The sequence below is a fragment of the Schistocerca piceifrons genome, chromosome 7, assembly GCF_021461385.2.
Source record: "Schistocerca piceifrons isolate TAMUIC-IGC-003096 chromosome 7, iqSchPice1.1, whole genome shotgun sequence".
Taxonomy (NCBI): domain Eukaryota; kingdom Metazoa; phylum Arthropoda; class Insecta; order Orthoptera; family Acrididae; genus Schistocerca; species Schistocerca piceifrons.
Window position 1 is genome coordinate 593415670 of NC_060144.1, and position 18875 is coordinate 593434544.

At 44.3% G+C, this 18875-nt stretch overlaps 1 protein-coding gene across 1 annotated transcript in view; it reads right to left on the reverse strand.

The window, feature by feature from the left end:
* The window catches only part of LOC124709101 (myrosinase 1-like), a 134015-nt gene that overhangs the window by 65101 nt on the left and 50039 nt on the right, over positions 1–18875 (reverse strand). Inside the window, exons 3-4 of the mRNA XM_047240750.1 lie at positions 16995–17129; positions 6024–6150 (exon numbers count right to left, since the gene is read on the reverse strand). Coding sequence (XP_047096706.1) covers positions 6024–6150; positions 16995–17129 — 262 coding nt within the window. The remainder of the gene's footprint in view (positions 1–6023; positions 6151–16994; positions 17130–18875) is intronic.

Below are 18875 nucleotides of genomic sequence, written 5' to 3' on the forward strand. Positions count from 1 at the left end.
TTAGTTTACAGAATGTAGACCACCAGGAACTTTAGTCGATAGCAGAAGTCAACTTCATTTGAACTAAAGAGAATTTGTTATAGTTTTTTGAGGACTGCTTTATGAGTTCGTCATGTACTGTATAGTGTTGTTCCTCCTCTTTCAGACTCTTGTTTTTACCCAAACACATGTCCTTTTTCCCGTAAACCATGCATTGATTCACTCGGAACCATAGTCGTCAAAAAAACGGAAATTTATAAATTACGGACTGGTTGCCCATCTGCAGTACGTGATCCATATATTGTCCATACTTAAGTAAAAAAAAAACCGGAAATGCCTCTGTTCCTGTGATTTTAGCAATGCTGAGTCACCGGTGTTCTAGCTGAATGAAATAAACCGCCGCACTGAAAATTTATGAAACTGATCAAAAATAAATTTGTGAAAGTCCCAGTTAACAAGGGCTTTAAAAAGTTTTAAAAAGCCTAAAAAATCCGAGTAGAAAGAGTTAGTGTTAGTTGATTAAAAAAAGCGGTTTGGTGACCAAGCACAATAGAACACAATACATTGCAGATATAATATCTGTGAAGATGAAAATAAATTACTAGATCGCTAACACTGTCCAAAAGAAACGGCAGATTCATGATTCAATAACGCGTTACTCTCCTGCGTATCTCTCCCCCCCCCCCCCCCCCCTCCGCAAGAGGTATTACACTGACTGTCGGTATCATAAGCATCTGTTACCTCTGCATTCTCTCTCTGGAGATGGGAGCCATGTATCAAGTAACACTGCCTTGTCCAGAGGGGTGTCAGAGGGCTTCATCCCTCATCGGTGGGTGCAAGAAGCTCCATCTTGGACTGGTAGTTTGGTACACCAGACGCAGTGTCTTTTTCGGTCATTTTCAGCCACGTATCCTCCCAACAACGCATAAGAATGTTCTGCAAATGCGCGACCATCGCACGTTCCCATAAGAATACACTGAAGGGAAAAAAGTCATGGGATACCTCGTAATATTGTGTTGGTCCTCGCTTTCCCCAGCGTAGTGCACAAACAAGTCGTTGCAAGTCCCCTGCAGAAACACTGAGCCACGCTTCCTCTATAGCCGTCCATAACTGCGGAAATATTGCCCGCGCAGGATATTGCCCACGAACTGACCTCTCCATTATGTCTCACAAATGTTCGCTGCGATTCACATCGGGTGATGTGGGTGGTCGAATCATTCGCTCGAAATGTCCAGAATGATCTTCAAACCGTTCTTGAACAGCTGTGGCCTAATAACATGGCACATTGTCACCCATAAAAATTCCATCGTTGTTTGGAAGCACTAACTTACCGATTTCCAGTCAATGATCCGTTCAGCTGGATCAGAGGACCCAGTATATACCATATAAACACAACCAAAAGCATCATGCAGTCACCAACAGCTTGCTCAGTGACCTGTTGATAACTTGGATCCATGGCTTCGTGGAGTCTGCACCACACTCAAACCTTACCTTCAGCTCTTACCAACAGAAATCGGATCTGACCAGGTCGCGGTTTTACACTCGTGTAGTGCCCAACCGCTATGGCCACGAACACAGTAGAGGTGCTGTATCGGTGTCGTGAAAAGACACTCGCATCGGTCGACTGTTGCCACAGCCCATTAACACCAAATTTCGCCGTACTGTGCTAACTTATACGTACGTCCCACATTGATTTGTGCAGTTATGTCACGCAGTGTTACTTATCTATTGGCACTGATATCTCTACGCAAACACCGCTGCTGTCGCTCGTTAAGTGTTGTCCGCATGGTGAGAGGTAAATGTGTGAAGTTTGGTATTCTCAGCACACGTCTGAGACTGTGGTTAACGTAGTACTGAATTCCCTAACGATTTCCGAAATGGAATGTGCCACGCATCTAGCTCCAACAAGCATTGCCCTTCAAAGCCTGGCAATTCCCGTCGTGGGGACGTAATGACGTCGGAAACCTTTTTACATGAATGACCTGAATACAAATGACAGCTTCGCCAATGCGCTGCTCTTTTATACCTCGTGCACGCGATACTACCGCCATCTGTATATGTCCATATAGCCATCCCATAATCTCTGTCACCTCAACATACGTCCGGAAACCAACACCTAATGAGATACGGACCAATCTGTTCTCTCGTTCCCATCCGTATTTCAGATAGAGGCAGACATTACAGGCAAAGGTGCATGTGGTTACTACCCGTCCTTGACACAGCCTTCAGCCATTCCTCGCGGCGAATTACGCATTCTTTCCAATGCACCAGGCCTCATTCGGATTGTGTTACGCCCACTGGTCACACGCTCATGTAACGCCTGCACATTGACCATGGTTTGCAGCTTAAACCAATGGAAACCCAAAGATTCAGGGCCCGTTAAAGGTGGGGCGGGGCGGCATGCTATCCTAACCTCAAAAATGGTTCAAATGGCTCTGAGCACTATGGGACTTAACATCTGTCGTCATCAGTCCCCTAGAACTTAGAACTAGTTAAACCTAACTAACCTAAGGACATCACACACATCCATGCCCGAGGCAGGATTCGAACCTGCGACCGTACCAGTCCCGCGGTTCCGGACTGGGCGCGTAGAACCGCTAGACCACCGCGGCCGGCTACCCTAACCTCCTCGACCAATCTGTCGCACAGCAAAAGTTACGTTGAGGTACTGTCTCACGAACCGTAGAAAGTAAGTGATCCATAAGCCACAGTCCTTGGCTGTCTGCAATGATAGCGTCCTCTAATAGCGCTGGTAATTCATCGCCCTATGAGTTTGTCGCTGACAATTCCCGCTCATACGTTGATATCGAAGCTGTCTTGATGCCTCAAATGATCGTGATGTCCTGCTAATTACAACCATTTCCAGCCACGCGCAATGAACTGCAACAGTAAGGTGGGCAACACCGATGAACACTACGTGACTCGTCAAAAGTAAATTGCCCCGTATCTGATCACTTTGTAGAAGCCCAGGACTCTGAACATAGGCTGGGGCAGAGGAAGCCGTTGGACACGGAAACAGGGACACTTTAGTCCGGTCGTCACCCTATCGAGTAGTCTGTTACATCAGACCTCACACTCGGCCCACACCACCTCGCTTCACAGCGCCACTTGCAAATCAACAAGATTCGCTGCTGCACCCCATATGTCTTAGAATACGAAAATTAGATTTGTAACTTTAAATGTTCTTCGATTTTAAGTTTGGAGGGTTTCAAAAATGGTTCAAATGGCTCTGAGCACTGTGGGACTCAACTGCTGAGGTCATTAGTCCCCTAGAACTTAGAACTAGTTAAACCTAACTAACCTAAGGACATCACAAACATCCATGCCCGAGGCAGGATTCGAACCTGCGACCGTAGCGGTCTTGTGGTTCCAGACTGCAGCGCCTTTAACCGCACGGCCACTTCGGCCGGCCTGGAGGGTTTAAAACACGTACGAGGGTTGGAACTTTAATAACGGTAACTATTTATTTACAGCTCGTACAAAATAGAGACGTGTATCAAAGTTTTACTGACCTTCAAAGTAGTCAACAGCATTGTGTATAACACGTTACCAGCGATGTGGAAGTTGTAGTATACTCTTATCAGTGCCAGTTGTGTTGACAGTCCGAGCGGAGCGAGCTATTGGCCGACGAAGTTTTAGCAGTTCAGAAGCGAATGCCGTGAACTGTTTCCTTCAGTTTAGAAATCGAGCTGAACTTACGAGGGCTTAAGTCAAGGGAAAACAGTAGGTGGTATAGCACTTAGCTGCTCCATCAGTCAAGCAAATCAGTAACAGCTTGCACTGTACGTGCTTGAGCATTGTCCTGCAAAATGATGGTCAGGTCCTGCAGAAAGTGTCATCACTTCTGTCTCTAAGCTGGTCATAGGTTATGTTCCAAAAATGAACAGCATAGAGACAGAAGTGATGACACTTTGTGCAGGATCTGACTATCATTTTGCAGGTCAATGCTCAAGCACGTACAGTGCAAGCTGTTACTGATTTGTTTGACTGATGGGGCTGCTAAGCGCTATACCACCACTGCTAACTGCTATACCACCACTGCACTCCCCTCTTAAGTTCAATTCGATTTCTAAACTGAGGGAAACACTTCACGGCATTCGCTTCAGAACAGATTTGTCGGGCAGTAGACCGCGCCGCTCGAACTGTCAACACAACTGGCACTGCTAAAAATATTCTACGACTTCCACATTCCTAGCAATGTGTTATACACAAAGCTGGTGACTACTTTGAAGGTCAGTACACCTTTGAAACACGTATCTATTTTGTACGATCTGTAAATAAATACACTCATGCTCATAAATTTAGGTTAATTGCAGAATGTGGTGCCACACAACGTGGCACTACACAACTAATAACATATGCACACAGGGAACACCCACGACACAGATCTGTAAGTTGAGAAAACCGTCCGGAAACACATGTGCTACAAAACGCCACTGTTTCCTGCGCATGTACCCCGACATCAATATGGGATATGATCACCATGCACACGTACACAGGCCGCAGAACGGGTTGGCATACTCTGGATGAAGTGGTCGAGCAGCTGCTGGGGTATAGCCTCCCATTCTTTCACCAGTGCCTGTCGGAGCTCCTGAAGTGTCCTAGGGGTGCGAAGACGTGCAGCGATACGTCGACCGACAGCATCCCAGACGTGCTCGATGGGATTTAGGTGTGGAGAACAGGCAGGCCACTCTATTCGCCTGCTATCTTCTGTTTCAACGTACTCCTCCACGATCGCAGCTCGGTGGAGCCGTGCGTCATCACCCATCAGGAGGAACGTGGGACCCACTGCACCCCTCAAAAGGCGGACATACTGGTGCAAAAGGACGTCCCGATACACCTGACCTGTTGCAGTTCCTCTGTCAAAGACATGCAGGGGTGCACGTTCACCAATCATAATCCCACCCCACACCATCAAACCACGACCTCCATACAGGTCTCTTTCAAGGACATTAAGGGGTTGGAATCTGGTTCCTGGTTCACGCCAGATGAAAACCCGGCGAGAATCACTGTTCAGACTGGACCACTGTTCCAATGACCATGTACTGTGTTCTTGACACCAGGCTTTATGGGCTGTCCTGTATTCAGGGGTCAGTCTAATGTACCTTGCAGGTCTCCGGGCGAACAAACCATGCCTCTTCACTCGTCTGTAGGCTGTGTGTCTGGAGACAACTGTTCCAGTGGCTGCGGTAAGGTCCCGAGCAAGGCTACTTGCAGTACTCCGTGGCCGTCTGCGGGCACTGATGGTGAGATATCGGTCTACTTTTGGTGTTGTACACTGTGGACGTCCCGTAATGTAAGGCCTGGACACGTTTCCTGTCTGCTGGAATCATTGCCATAATCTTGAGATCACACGTTGTGGCACATGGAGTTCCCGTGCTACGACCTGCTATTTGACCATCCTCTAGTCGCCCTAGTATTCTATCCCTAATAACGTCATCAGAGTGTGTTCTTTGAGCTACTTTCAACAAACAGTCACCATTAGCACGTCTGAAAACGTCTGCACACTTACTCGCTGTACCGTACTCTGACATGCAACACACCTTTGCATATGTGGACAGCTGCCAGCGCTACCGTGCGACGACCGCAGGTCAGATGCACCGCATCGTCATACCGCGAGGTGATTTAAGCCCGCACAACGCCCACCACAACATTGTTTGACCGTGTATCAGCATTATCCTTAATTTATGAGCATGAGTGTAGTTGCCACTATTAAAGTTCTCACACTCATAAGTAAATAAATTAAACAAGAGACCGTATGATAAATGTAATACTTCGCAGAAATCAAACTGCACAACTATAATGTAGATGCCGTCCTCAGAATACTCGATGGAGTACACAAACACACAGGTAGAACAAAGTGACAAGATAATGCACTGTTCATGTGTGAACTGTTAGTGGTCGGTGGTTCTACAGGCCTTTGGGTGAGTAACTGCTGCCATCGGGCCGTCATGTGAACGAGTCGTGGTGAGGAGACACAGCCACCGGTGCACCAATGTGCCAGTTTCGATCTCAGATGTTTTCAGGGGACACTGATGCTGTACTCACCCTGTCTCCGAAGTTCTCGAAGGCAATGCGAGCGAACTCGACGAAGTAGTCGGCGATGACGGCGTTAGGCCAGCCTCCCAGTTTCTGCAGTTCCTGGGGAAGATCCCAGTGGTACAGCGTCACCTGCAAAAAGTCATCAAATCACGCTCACTTCCTGTGCCTTCAGACGGGCACAATCAGCTGCTCTACTGCTGCACTAAAGCAGAATTTTCAGTTTCATGTTCAAACGATTAGTGCATTAGCTTCTGATTACAACTTGTAACGTGGGTAGGTTTTCCTGGAACTGTCCACTAACATATTCCAGAAGATGACATGCAAATTCTATCGTTCAGTTACACTAATCCGCAATCGCAGATCTAGACTGGCACCGCCAGTGGCTAATTTCACTGTTTGTTTTTCTGCCTTTCATTTGTAATTGGTGAAGGTTTCGAAGCGTTGAAAGCTCACAAGCAGGATGCGGGAAATGACTCCTTTTAAGACAAATTTGCAACCATAAAGATGTTTGAGCTTTACGTAAAGGCACTGTTGCAGGTAATCAGACCACCATTCGCGGTCATCCTCATTCCCCATTTCACTCTCCAAGAGGGGCATGGTACGCCCGTTTCTTATGTAGAAAGAAACGAGGAATTCTTCGAGGAAGCAGTTTAGCAAGACAAAAAGATCTACAGCAGGTGTGGCTCCCTCATGCCGTGTGAATTTTCGTTACCTCGCTTCGTAATAACGTTCGGTTTTAACGTTCAAGATCCAGCCTTCTGACTGGGTCATACTGTCATTTTATGGAGAGCCCGCATTTTCTCGCTGTGTCTACGTGCAGAACCCAGTATGTTGTCCTCGACGGTAGTGTTTATCAGAGACAAGGATATCGTCAGGAGTGTCCCATGGAAGTGTGATAGGACCGCTGGTGTTGTCCTCTATACACGTAAATGACTTGGCGGACAGGGTGGCCAGCAGTCTGTGGTTCTTTGCTGACGCTGCCGTGATGTGCGGTAAGGTGTCGAAGTTGAGTGACCGCAGGAAGATACAAGACGACTTGGATAAAATTTGTAGTTCGGTTGATAAATAGCAGCTAGCCATAGATGTGGAAAAATGTAAATTAATGCGGATGAGTACAAAGATACAGTACTACTAGTGTCCTGCTTGACACAGTCACGTCGTTTGAATATCTTGGCGTAACGTTGCAAAGCGGTATGAGACGGAACGAGCATGACAGGACAGTGTTAGGGAAGGCAAATGGTCGACTTCGGTTTATTGGGAGAATTTTAGGTTCAAAATGGCTCTGGGACTTAACATCTTAGGTCATCAGTCCCCTAGAACTTAGAACTACTTAAACCTAACTAACCTAAGGACACCACACACATCCATGCCCGAGGCAGGATTCGAACCTGCGACCGTAGCAGTCCCGCTGTTCCGGACTGCAGCGCCTAGAACCGCACGCCCACCGCGGCCGGCTGGAGAATTTTGGGAAAAGGTGGTTCAGCTGTAAAGGAGAATGTATGTAGCACGCTGCTGCGACCTGTTCTTAAGTACTGCTCGAGTGTTTGAGATTCGTACCACGTCGGACAGAAGAAAGACATCGAAGCAATTCAGAAGCGGCCTGCTAGGTTTGTTACCGGTAGGTTCGAACAACACGTGTTACGGAGATGCTTCGGGAACTCAAATGGAAATTCCTGGAGGGAAGACGACGTTGTTTTCGGTGAATACTATTGAGAAAATTTAGAGATCCGGAGTTTGAAGCTGACTGCCGAACGATTCTACTGCCGCCAACATACATTGCACGTAAGGGCCGCGAAGGTAAGATACGAGAAATTGGGGCTCATACGGAGGCGTATAGACAGTCGTTTTTCGCTCGCTCTATTTGCTACGGGAACGGGCAAGGAAATGACAAGTAGTGGTACAGCGTAACCTCTGCCACGCACCGTACTGTGAGTTGCGGAGTATCTGTGTAGATATAGATGTAGAACTCCGGATAGGCCACTTTGATAATTGCCCCAAATAGTGGGAGCGATCTCCTGCCTTTCTCCACACCCAAGAGTCCTTTTGCTTCAACACACAGAAGATATACGAGAGAAGGAGATTACTTAACTTCATCACATGACTTTTACTGGTTGGCACTCAGAGTCCTAGCCAACATTGGTCAGCGCGTTCATGCTCTGACAAAAAACAGCCAAGTTCCAGAACGGCCAGGAGGAGAACACTTGGCTATAGGATGTTGTAAAGACTTTGGTCTAGGCCGGTTTGGAGTAATGACTTCACTTTAGATTTTTGGAGAGTTAAGACGGTTGGTTTGATTTGGGGGAAGAGACCAAACTGCGAGGTTTGGTCTCAGCGGATTAGGGAAGGATGGGGAAGGAAGTCGGCCGTGACCTTTCAAAGGAACCATACCACCAGTTGCCTGAAGTGATTTAGGGAAAGCACGGGACACCTCAGTCGGGATGGTCGGACGCAGGATTGAACCGTCCTCCTCCCGAATGCGAGTCCAGTGTGCTTACCACTGCGCCGCCTCGCTCGATCGGAGAGTTAAGATTTTAAGTTAGGATGGGAGAGACAGTTGATGAGTCTTGCTGCCACTAGAAGGATGTCCGTACTTATGCACCAAGTACAAAGGGAGGGCTGAAATTATATTCTGCAGTCGCTGGTCCCTCAGGCTTTGTTATCCACGCTCCGTGCCCTTGGTAAGATCGACACCTGCCGATGTTGTTCAGACATAAATTTAATTCACTCCCTTCAGGAACCGAGCACGCAGTCTTACAGTCACGAATACAGATTGTTGCTGTCAATGCATATTTTGGCAGTCTTATGGTGTTAGTTCCTGCCTTTCTGCATTCATACTACTATTAACGAACAACTTAAGCAGTCACTCGTTGTGTGGCGTCACAACTAGTGCGCGATCGCCCATTTGTCTATTAAAAGCTTTACTTCAGAATGTATATGGGCTGCAGTGTAAGCCGGTAGAGTATTATACGGTCAGTGACGGACGAGTTGTGTCCTGCAGACTGACGTCACGACCATCTGTTGCAGCTGCGCGTGTGAAAGCAGTGGAGTAGCGCTGGCAGGCCACTTACATTATACGAAACTAAAAACATTAATAACTAATAAAGGAATAACCTGAGGAACGTCATATTTGATGTACAACCTGCTGTTGTGAAAACAAACAATATGTCAAAGTCTGAGATCAAAAATAGCTGTAGTTTGGAAGTTAGTAAAATTCCAAAAAGAAAGTAATTTTCCGACAGTCAAGAATTTAAATAAATACAGTGATGTAATAGTTCACCTTCAGTGACTATGAACGATGATCTGATAACACTTTCAGAGTTCATATATAAATTTGGAAAGTTTTTAGTTTCAGAAAACCTCTGTGACTTTTCTATAATAATAATTTCAAGAATTCTAAGTAAATATGTGTATTGTGTGTTAGGGTGCATGTGAATGAGAATGCGTGCGTGAGAGTGTGTGGGACGTTTGGCATTATTAAAAATCATTCATGTTATTCTCTACAGGAACTGGCAAGTGTTCCAACTCTGTAACGTGGGAACGAATCCACTAGTGGTTCCCCTACTAGTGAATGTCGGATGTCCAAGTATGTATGCTTATGTGTAAGACAGCCAGAACATTCGCGACTACATTATAAATTTCCAGATATAGAGTAAAGCTTATAGTTCATTTCGTTTTGTTTATTTAATTAGAGAGTTTTGTGTTACTTAATTTGATGACGTCAATGAGCCTAGAGAAGTGGTTGGTGCTTGCTAGATTTTGGCGCGAGCCGCGCCCTAGAAGTTAGTTCTCATTGGCCGTAGGTGCTGACAGCCAATGAGAAGCGAAACGGTTGGCCGCCTAGCGAGGACATGTAGTTTTGATTGGAGGCGGTTATGCTGGATGTGACTTATGTGTGAGATGAAGTCTTGGGATGACTTCCGCGATATGGTCCAGTGGAAAATATTGAAATAAACGATATCGGAATTGAAAAACAACTGCTATCACTTAGTAGCGGAAAAGCATCCGGACCAGACGAGATACCCTTAAGATTCTACAGTGATTATGCTAAAGAACTTGCCCTCTTTCTATCAGCAATTTATCGTAGATCGCTGGAAGAACGTAAAGTACCTAGCGACTGGAAGAAAGCGCAGGTCGTTCCCATTTTCAAGAAGGGTCATAAATCAGATGCGAATAATTATAGGCCTATTTCGCTTACGTCAATCTGTTGTAGAATAATGGAACATGTTTTGTGTTCTCGTATTATGACGTTCTTAGATAATACAAATCTCCTTCATCATAACCAACATGGATTCCGCAAACAGAGATCATGTGAAACTCAGCTCGCCCTATTTGCCCAAGAAATTCACAGTGCCGTAGACACTGGCGAGCAGATTGATGCCGTATTCCTGGACTTCAGGAAGGCATTTGATACGGTTCCGCACTTACGTTTAGTGAAAAAAATACGAGCTTACGGAATATCGGATCAGGTTTGTGATTGGATTCAGGATTTCCTAGAAGAAAGAACACAACATGTCATTCTTAACGGTTCAAAATCTGCAGATGTAGAGGTAATTTCGGGAGTACCGCAGGGAAGCGTGATAGGACCTTTATTGTTTACAATATACATAAATGACTTAGTTGACAACATCGGTAGCTCCGTGAGGCTATTTGCAGATGACTCGGTTGTCTACAAGAAAGTAGCAACATCAGAAGACTCGTGCGTACTCCAGGAGGACCTGCAGAGGATTAATGCATGGTGCGACAGCTGGCAGCTTTCCCTAAACGTAGATAAATGTAATATAATGCGCATACATAGGGGCAGAAATCCATTCCAGTACGATTATGCCATAGGTGGTAAATCATTGGAAGCGGTAACGACCGTAAAATACTTAGGAGTTACTATCCGGAGCGATCTGAAGTGGAATGATCACATAAAACAAATAGTGGGAAAAGCAGGCGCCAGGTTGAGATTCATAGGAAGAATTCTAAGAAAATGTGACTCATCGACGAAAGAAGTGGCTTACAAAACGCTTGTTCGTCCGATTCTTGAGTATTGCTCATCAGTATGGGACCCTTACCAGGTTGGATTAATAGAAGAGATAGACATGATCCAGCGAAAAGCAGCGCGATTCGTCATGGGGACATTTAGTCAGCGCGAGAGCGTTACGGAGATGCTGAACAAGCTCCAGTGGCGGACACTTCAAGAAAGGCGTTACGCAATACGGAGAGGTTTATTATCGAAATTACGAGAGAGCACATTCCGGGAAGAGATGGGCATCATATTACTACCGCCCACATATATCTCGCGTAATGATCACAACGAAAATATCCGAGAAATTAGAGCAAATACGGAGACTTACAAGCAGTCGTCCTTCCCACGCACAATTCGTGAATGGAACAGGGAAGGGGGGATCAGATAGTGGTACAATAAGTACCCTCCGTCACACACCGTAAGGTGGCTCGCGGAGTATAGATGTAGATGTAGATGTAGATGTGTTAATGGTATCTGGTAGTGACCAGAAACTGTTTATGAAAACTTTAGAGTGTTGTGATAATTCGTTCCGACGAAAATCGCGAGTGAACTTTGAATTATATAGCGTGGCGGTACTGAGTATATTCTTACTGAGTATTTTATGGCGAGCATAAACTTTAACTAAAGACAACCAGTTAATATCGTGTGCATAAGTAATTGGGCGATCATTGACTGTGTTACAAGTAATTGGTTTCGGAATTTGGGAAGGTAAAACTTATGGCAGTTTTAGGTATGGTGATAACTGTGAGCAGAAACTTAAGTAATTTTCGTAAACGTGGGCTGATGATCATGCTTAACGGCAATAAAGATCTATTGAAGGTTTAAATTTGAACTTCATGGTTAAAGTACGAGTGACATCCCGTTTCCGAATCATTTCTTTAAAGTACATAGAAAATTTCCAGGAAATTTTACTTATAGCGACCTCTGGCGTGTAGCTATGAGGTTACAGTTTCCTCGACACTGCTTTTCTGTGATCTCGTAAGTAGCTGCAGTCAGGAGTTTACATGCGAAGATTTACCACTGTAAAGAGGTAGGTGAACAAAAATTATAAAAGAAATTGCGTTGCAGCAGCAACGTATAATCCGTCGCAATTGGAGCATCGCACGCACGCAAGTAAAATCCGTCGCAATTGGTACATCGGCCGGGAAAGATAATTAAACATTTCATTAAAAGCAGTAGTGTGTGTGTGTAACCGGACGATAAAAAAGTGCTCGCGAATAAATAGGAACTGGGGAAAGGACATATATTATGAGTGAACTATCGCCACATGGACACAAAGACAGTGATAGCCCATGAACTGTGAGTGTGTTTGATGTGCTTGGCGGATGAATTTTGCGGTTATATCGCGCCAACTGAAGTAGCTGATACCGGCGACATTTGGCAGACTACGAGCTACGAGACGACGCGACGGCGGCAGCGGAAACAGTTGGCAGCACTGACCGGAGTGGTGGCCCGTAAACTGGTACGGCGACCCAGTGCATGGTGATCGGACCCGCAGCCTCAGCTAGCCGTGTTGGAGACATCAGAAACGCAAAGTTAAGTAGTGTGTTTTTTAAAACTTTGTGGGTGGGTGTGAAAAAATGTATAAAATGGCTGAGTGTAAGCAAACAAATGTAGAGGACGAAGTGAGGGTAGATAGAGGGAAAGAACAAGGGGAAGATATTTATGATCCCATGAACCTTAGTTTGGACGTGTCCCAACCCAATTTCAGTAGAGTTTGACAGGGTCATTAAGTGTTAATTATGGATCGGAGGTGGAACAGAATGTATCAGGTCCCAGTGTTTCAGATCTACCTGTGGCAGCAGCTAATATTAATTGAGACATTGTATCAGTAAATGATAGGGCAAAAGATAATGTGGCAGGTATGTTAATGAGTCTATTGGTAAAATTGAATGGTTTAGATGCTAATATGACGTAAATGGAAGTTAAAATGAAGAAAATGGGTATCTCATTGAGGAGATGGAAGCTAATATGACCAAATAGGGTTCTGATATGACAAAAATGGGTTCTGAGATAGATTCAAAAATGAGTGGGTTAGAGTAAAAAATGAGTAGTATGGGTGATGAAATAGAATCTAAGCTGGATTCAGAAATTTCAGATCTAACAGATTGTTGGAAGCACAACATGGCAGTGCTTAGTAATAATGTAAAAATTGAAATAAATCAGGTTAAACAGGAATGTACGCAAACTATGGTTCAAGTAAAAAGTGAATTAACTACACAAGTGGAACAAATTACTGATGACCAACAGCAATTTAAAGTGTATATACATACAGAAATAGTCTAGGCTCGTGAGTATATCAAAGGGGTAGAAAATTATAGTGAAATAAATCACGCTGCCTTAGAATGTAAATTGAAGGAAAATAAAGATAAGTGTGACAAACTTGGGGCTCAGGTAATAAATAAAGTCACTGGCTTGGAAACTCATATTAATCAATTCAGTGAAAGTATGAATGAGCAATTGTGTGAGCATGACTGTCGGCTAACAAAAGTAGAACAGTGTGTTAGTAACATTAGTGGTAGCATTATGTCTAGTGGAATAGTAGAATCTACTGAGATTGCTTATGTCACCCATCGACAGTTTCTCAAGTTTGATCCCAATAAAAGTGTACATCCACGTGAGTTTTGGAATGACTTTGAGGATATCTTGCCTAAAGTGTGGAGTGATAAGCAGAAGATCGGATTTATTACTTCTAACTTAATGGAGGAAGCAAGAATCTGAGGAACTTGGGCTCAGAAAAATATACTAAATTACAGGAATTTAAACACGCTTTCTTTGAGGAGTACTGGGGTAAGCGAAAGCGAATGGATGTACTTAACCGTTTCTTGTCTGGGGAAAAATACGACCCCAAGAAAGAAGGAATAAAAAGATTTGTACAAAGGTGGGTAACTACTCTATCCTATCTTAATAATAAAGTAGAAACAGAGCAAATCATTTTGGGGGTAGAAAGTAAGTTACCTTGGAATTGGAAGAATAAAATAATATCTGCACCTAGAGGCAATGTAGATAAATTTGTACAATATCTAAAACACGCTGAATCAGTACTCAAAGAGGAGGAAAGTGCGAGAAGAGAGTATCGCCCTCCTGTTAGGCAGAATGACAATCGCACTGATGTAAAGATGAGCAGAATGAGTGTGCAGAGAGGAGGCGGATATCGAGGTAGGTCACGAGGGAGAGGCAGGACATACGACAATCAGGTCAGTGGCCGGGGGCAGTACGGAGACGGCCGACAGATGTCACGAGGTGACGCAACCAGCTGGCGAAGGGCGTCAGTTAGCGGTGACGCACGGCGGTCGGGAAACTTGTAGCTGTCTACGATTATGCTAGCGTTTGTAGACAACGGCATTCCCAGTTAAACCCGCTGGCAAAACCACCCATAAGAAAGGCACCAGTAAAACCACCTAGCATTAATATAGTTGCTACGAAAGAAGGGAAGAATAACGGGGAGCAACAAGAGACTGCAGCATTAATTAAAGTTAATGGGGCACAGTAATATTAACAATAAGAAAAAGAACACGCTTGTCGAAGAAGTAAGTACTGATAATAAGGTTTTGAATCAGAAGGTGAAGGTAAATCTGCACAGCGAAACAGATGAGGATCTGTCTGACAGTGGTGGAAACAGAAATGAAGCAGAGGTCAAAGATGTGCTTAATAGGTTATTTGAAGTAGTTGAGGGTCGTGAAGAAGCAGAGAAGAAGGAAGAAGTGGAGGATATATATATTGTTGAGGACACCTGGGTTAGGGTCGCAGAAACAGAGGTGAGTAAAGGAAGAGAAGCACTAGAGAGATGTTTCGATTTAGCACTAGTGGACAGACTGGTAGGAGCTGCCACTAATAATAGGGATAATATTAAGCATGAGGGAGACCCTGTAAGCGTGAATGTGATATCCACCCAGAAGACAGGTTTTGACAGAAGGGAAATGGTGCAGGATTTATTAGATGAAGTAAAACCTGAAATCAAAAAAGAGTACTTAGGACAGCCAATAATAGAGTTAAGTGTATTAAATGAAAAGGTAAAGTGTTTTATAGATACAGGATCAGAGGTGTGTGCTGTGTCACAGAATTTTGTGAATGGACTCCCAGATAATAAACAAGTAGTAAAGATGCCAGTAAGTGGCTTAAATATAATTGTAGCAACAGGAAAAACCAAGAAAGTGGTAAAGCAAAAACTATTCCTACCCATAGTTGTAAAGAGGGTAGTAATTAAGCAGAACTTCCAAGTAATAAGTGGAGTAAGCGTAGACATGCTGGTGGGTGCCGATTTTCTTAGTAAACATGAAGGATGGGTAAATTTCGGGACAAATGATGTAATGGTTAGAATTGATGGTAACCTTTAACAATACCCTTTATAGGTAAGAGACCATGTGACGATACAGAACTGAATGACTTTCCAATCCGTATTTGCAAGACCACAAAACTGATGGAAGGCTACAATGAGTACGGTGGAGGTAAAGAAGTGGATCCATCTGACTTGGATAGCGTCAGAGACGAAAAAACCTCAGAGGGCTTTGCACTCTTTGCAGAGCTAAGTGCGTGACGAACACCAGGTCTCGAGTCGTATGACAATACTATTTCCTTTCATTTCGTATTGTCAACCTTCCCCTTATTTAATTCAGAACTTTTTACTATCTTCTTTCTTTCTTCACTATCTAGCGTTAGAGAGAGTACCACGAGGTTGTTTTGGGAAGAGAGGCAGGGTGTGGCCTGCATAATGTCAGTAAAGGAGTGAGAGGCTAGGTGTTGCCTGCTCAATCGTAGTATTAAGTATGTGAATAAATGGCGTGAGAACCTAGGGAGGTTGTTTTGGTAAGGGAGGTTAAGGTATGATATAGAGCAGCAAGGCTGTCTGTAAAATAATGGTAATATGTTGTAAGAAGAATATTTGTGTAAGGTAATGAGAAAATTTTGATGAATCTTCTCAAGATGTGATTTCTTCTTCTCTCTCGATGAGGTAAGTGCAGTTTTGAAGTTTTTTGGTCAAATTCTTTAGCTGACGATGAAAACAGATGTCGTAGGTTTCACTAGTGCTGTGCATTTGTGCAAATCACTTAAACACTGCACGATGATAACCCTTCTTCACCTGAAGAAATGTTAGCGAGTAATTGTGGATTTGTTTGTCCTCTCCTTGAGTCAATTAACACAAAAAAATTGTTCTGCTGCACATATGGTTTCATTACATGAAATACAATATATTTAACGTTATCTCTATTTTAATGTAAGTAACGTAAAAACTGAAAATGAAAAATACAGCTTTCGCATAGGGACTGGACCACACCACCTCAGGATTTCCGTTCTGCTCTCTATTACCGCCTACAACGCGGGTGGCCCGGGTTCGATTCCCGGTAGGGAACTAGGTGTTGTGGGTTCTTCATCATTGTCATCATAATTGACTCGCAAGTCGCCGATGTGGCGTCATCTAAAGAATACTTGCAATACGGCAGCCAACTCCCCCGCATGGGACCTTCCGGCCAACAATGCCATACGGTCATTTCATGTCATTTCTGCTGCGCCAGCAGCTTCCTCGAAACTACGGTAATATAAATGCCTCATGCTCAGCTCGACCCTTGGCAAAACTTTTTTTTTATCTAAACCCTTAGTCATCTAGAGTTCCGACTTTTCATTCATTTCTGGCCAAGCACTGAATAATTCAAAGATCTGAATGTAATCTGCGCGCGAGAATGGGCAAGACATAGTCGCAGGTGCTTTCGAGAAGTCGTTCCCAGACATCAAGTAACCCATGGTAGATTCCAAGCCGGGATACGTGGAAGAGATCTGAAGGTAACCTTTTAAGCCTACACAAGCCTGCTCAGAGTGCATGACACAAGGTTCCTCCATAAGTGTTTTACAATTCAGCGTAATCTTAGAATTTTTTTAAAATATTAATTTCGATTTATTGTCGCTTTTTTGCCGTCAAACGCCGTATGACAGTCGTAAAGCTAAGAAGGAATGTGCGTGCACCCACCATCGGCTGGATTCCATTCGCCAGCAACTCGTTGATGAGGTTGTTGTAGTAGTCGATGCCGGCCTGGTTGATGTTGTCCGTGTCCCCAGTCGGCAGGATTCGAGGCCAGCTCAGGGAGAAACGGTACACGTTCGCCTGAAAAAGTAGTGCTTGAGCTTAAGAAGTCGTCTTATATGTTTTCCGGTCAACAGTCACGAAGCGTTGAATTTAGTCAAAACCGCAATCAACTAATTTATACTGACAGGTGGTTATAATTAAAGGGTAGTTGCTCACGGACGTCCAATCTGGGCTGCAACTATCGTATGGCAGCGATACTTGGTAAGTATGCTAATGCGCTTATGCGGAATTAGTTCTAATATTGGCCACCAGTTGCAAATTTGACGCTGTACACCGAGTATCGCCAACTGCGAGGTCTGAGATGAGGCCCGATGTCATTAAATGGTTTAAAGGAGATGAAATAATGAAATTCGACAATGGGAGAGCGTGGTGTGGCACCTGAGAGGAAACTGATGTTCTGGTGTAACCACAAGCGCCGGAATGAAGATGAAGAACGCAAGAGAAGAGAAGGCGGTGAAATGACGTCGGCCAATGGTGCGCTGATTAGGACCGTACCAAGACAGGAGCGGCTTCTACAAGAGGAGAATACAGGCGCCGCTGCTGCCAGCCTCGACAGCTCATTATTGGCTCAGTACCGGCACAGTACACGGACAGGTCTGGCAGAGAACGCTACGACAGCAGTTATTAGTAACCCACAACTGTCTGTCAAACTTGCGTGAACATTGTATATGGAAAGGAGTCGGATTTATGTTGCACGTCGCTCAACGCTTGGCACACCATTGTTATTTCAAAGTTACGTATCGTCAACCTGTTTTATTTAAATAAAACAACAAATGCTATTTTCTTGAACTGTTTTATAGCATTCCGAGAAAGCAGGATCCCTTAGGCACCCTATACGCGACGACGTGTGATTTCAGGCGTTCCCCAAGGTAGTGTTATAGGCCCTTTGCTGTTCCTTACCTATACAAAAGATTTGGTAGACAATCTGAGCAGCCGTCGTCGGTTTTTTGCAGATGACGCTGTCGTTTATTGACTAATAAACTCGTCTGAAGATCAAAACTAACTGAAAAACGATTTAGAAAAAATATCTGAATGGTGCAAAACCTGGCAGTTGACCATAATTAACGAAAAGTGTGAGGTCATCCACATGCGCGCTAGATGGAATCCGTTAAACTTCGGTTACACAATAAATCAGTCTAATCTAAAAGCAGTAAATTCAACTAAATACCTAGGTATTACAACTACGAACAGCTTAAATTGGAAAGAACACACAGAAAATGTTGTGGGGAAGGCTAACCAAAGGCTGCGTTTTATTGGCAGGACACTTAGAAAATGTAACAGACCTACTAAGGAGACTGCCTACACTACGCTTGTCCGTCCTCTTTTAGAATACTGCTGCGCGGTGTGGAATCCTTACCAAGTAGGAATGACGGAGTACATCAAGAAAGTTCAAAGAAAGGCAGCACATTTTGAACTATCGTGAAATATGAGAGCAAGTGTCACAGAAATGATACAGGATTTGGGCTGGAAATCATTAAAGGAAAGGCGTTTTTCGTTGCGACGGAATCTTCTCACGAAATTCCAGTCACCAACTTTCTCCTCCGAATGCGAAAATATTTTGTTGACACCGACCTACATAGGGAGGAACGATCACCACGATAAAATAAGGGAAATCAGAGCTCGTACGGAAAGATATAGGTGTTCATTCTTTCCGCGCGCTATACGAGATTGGAACAATAGAGAATTGGAAAGGTGGTTCGATGAACCCTCTGGCAGGCACTTAAATGTGATTTGTAGATTATCCATCTAGATGTAGATGTAGAG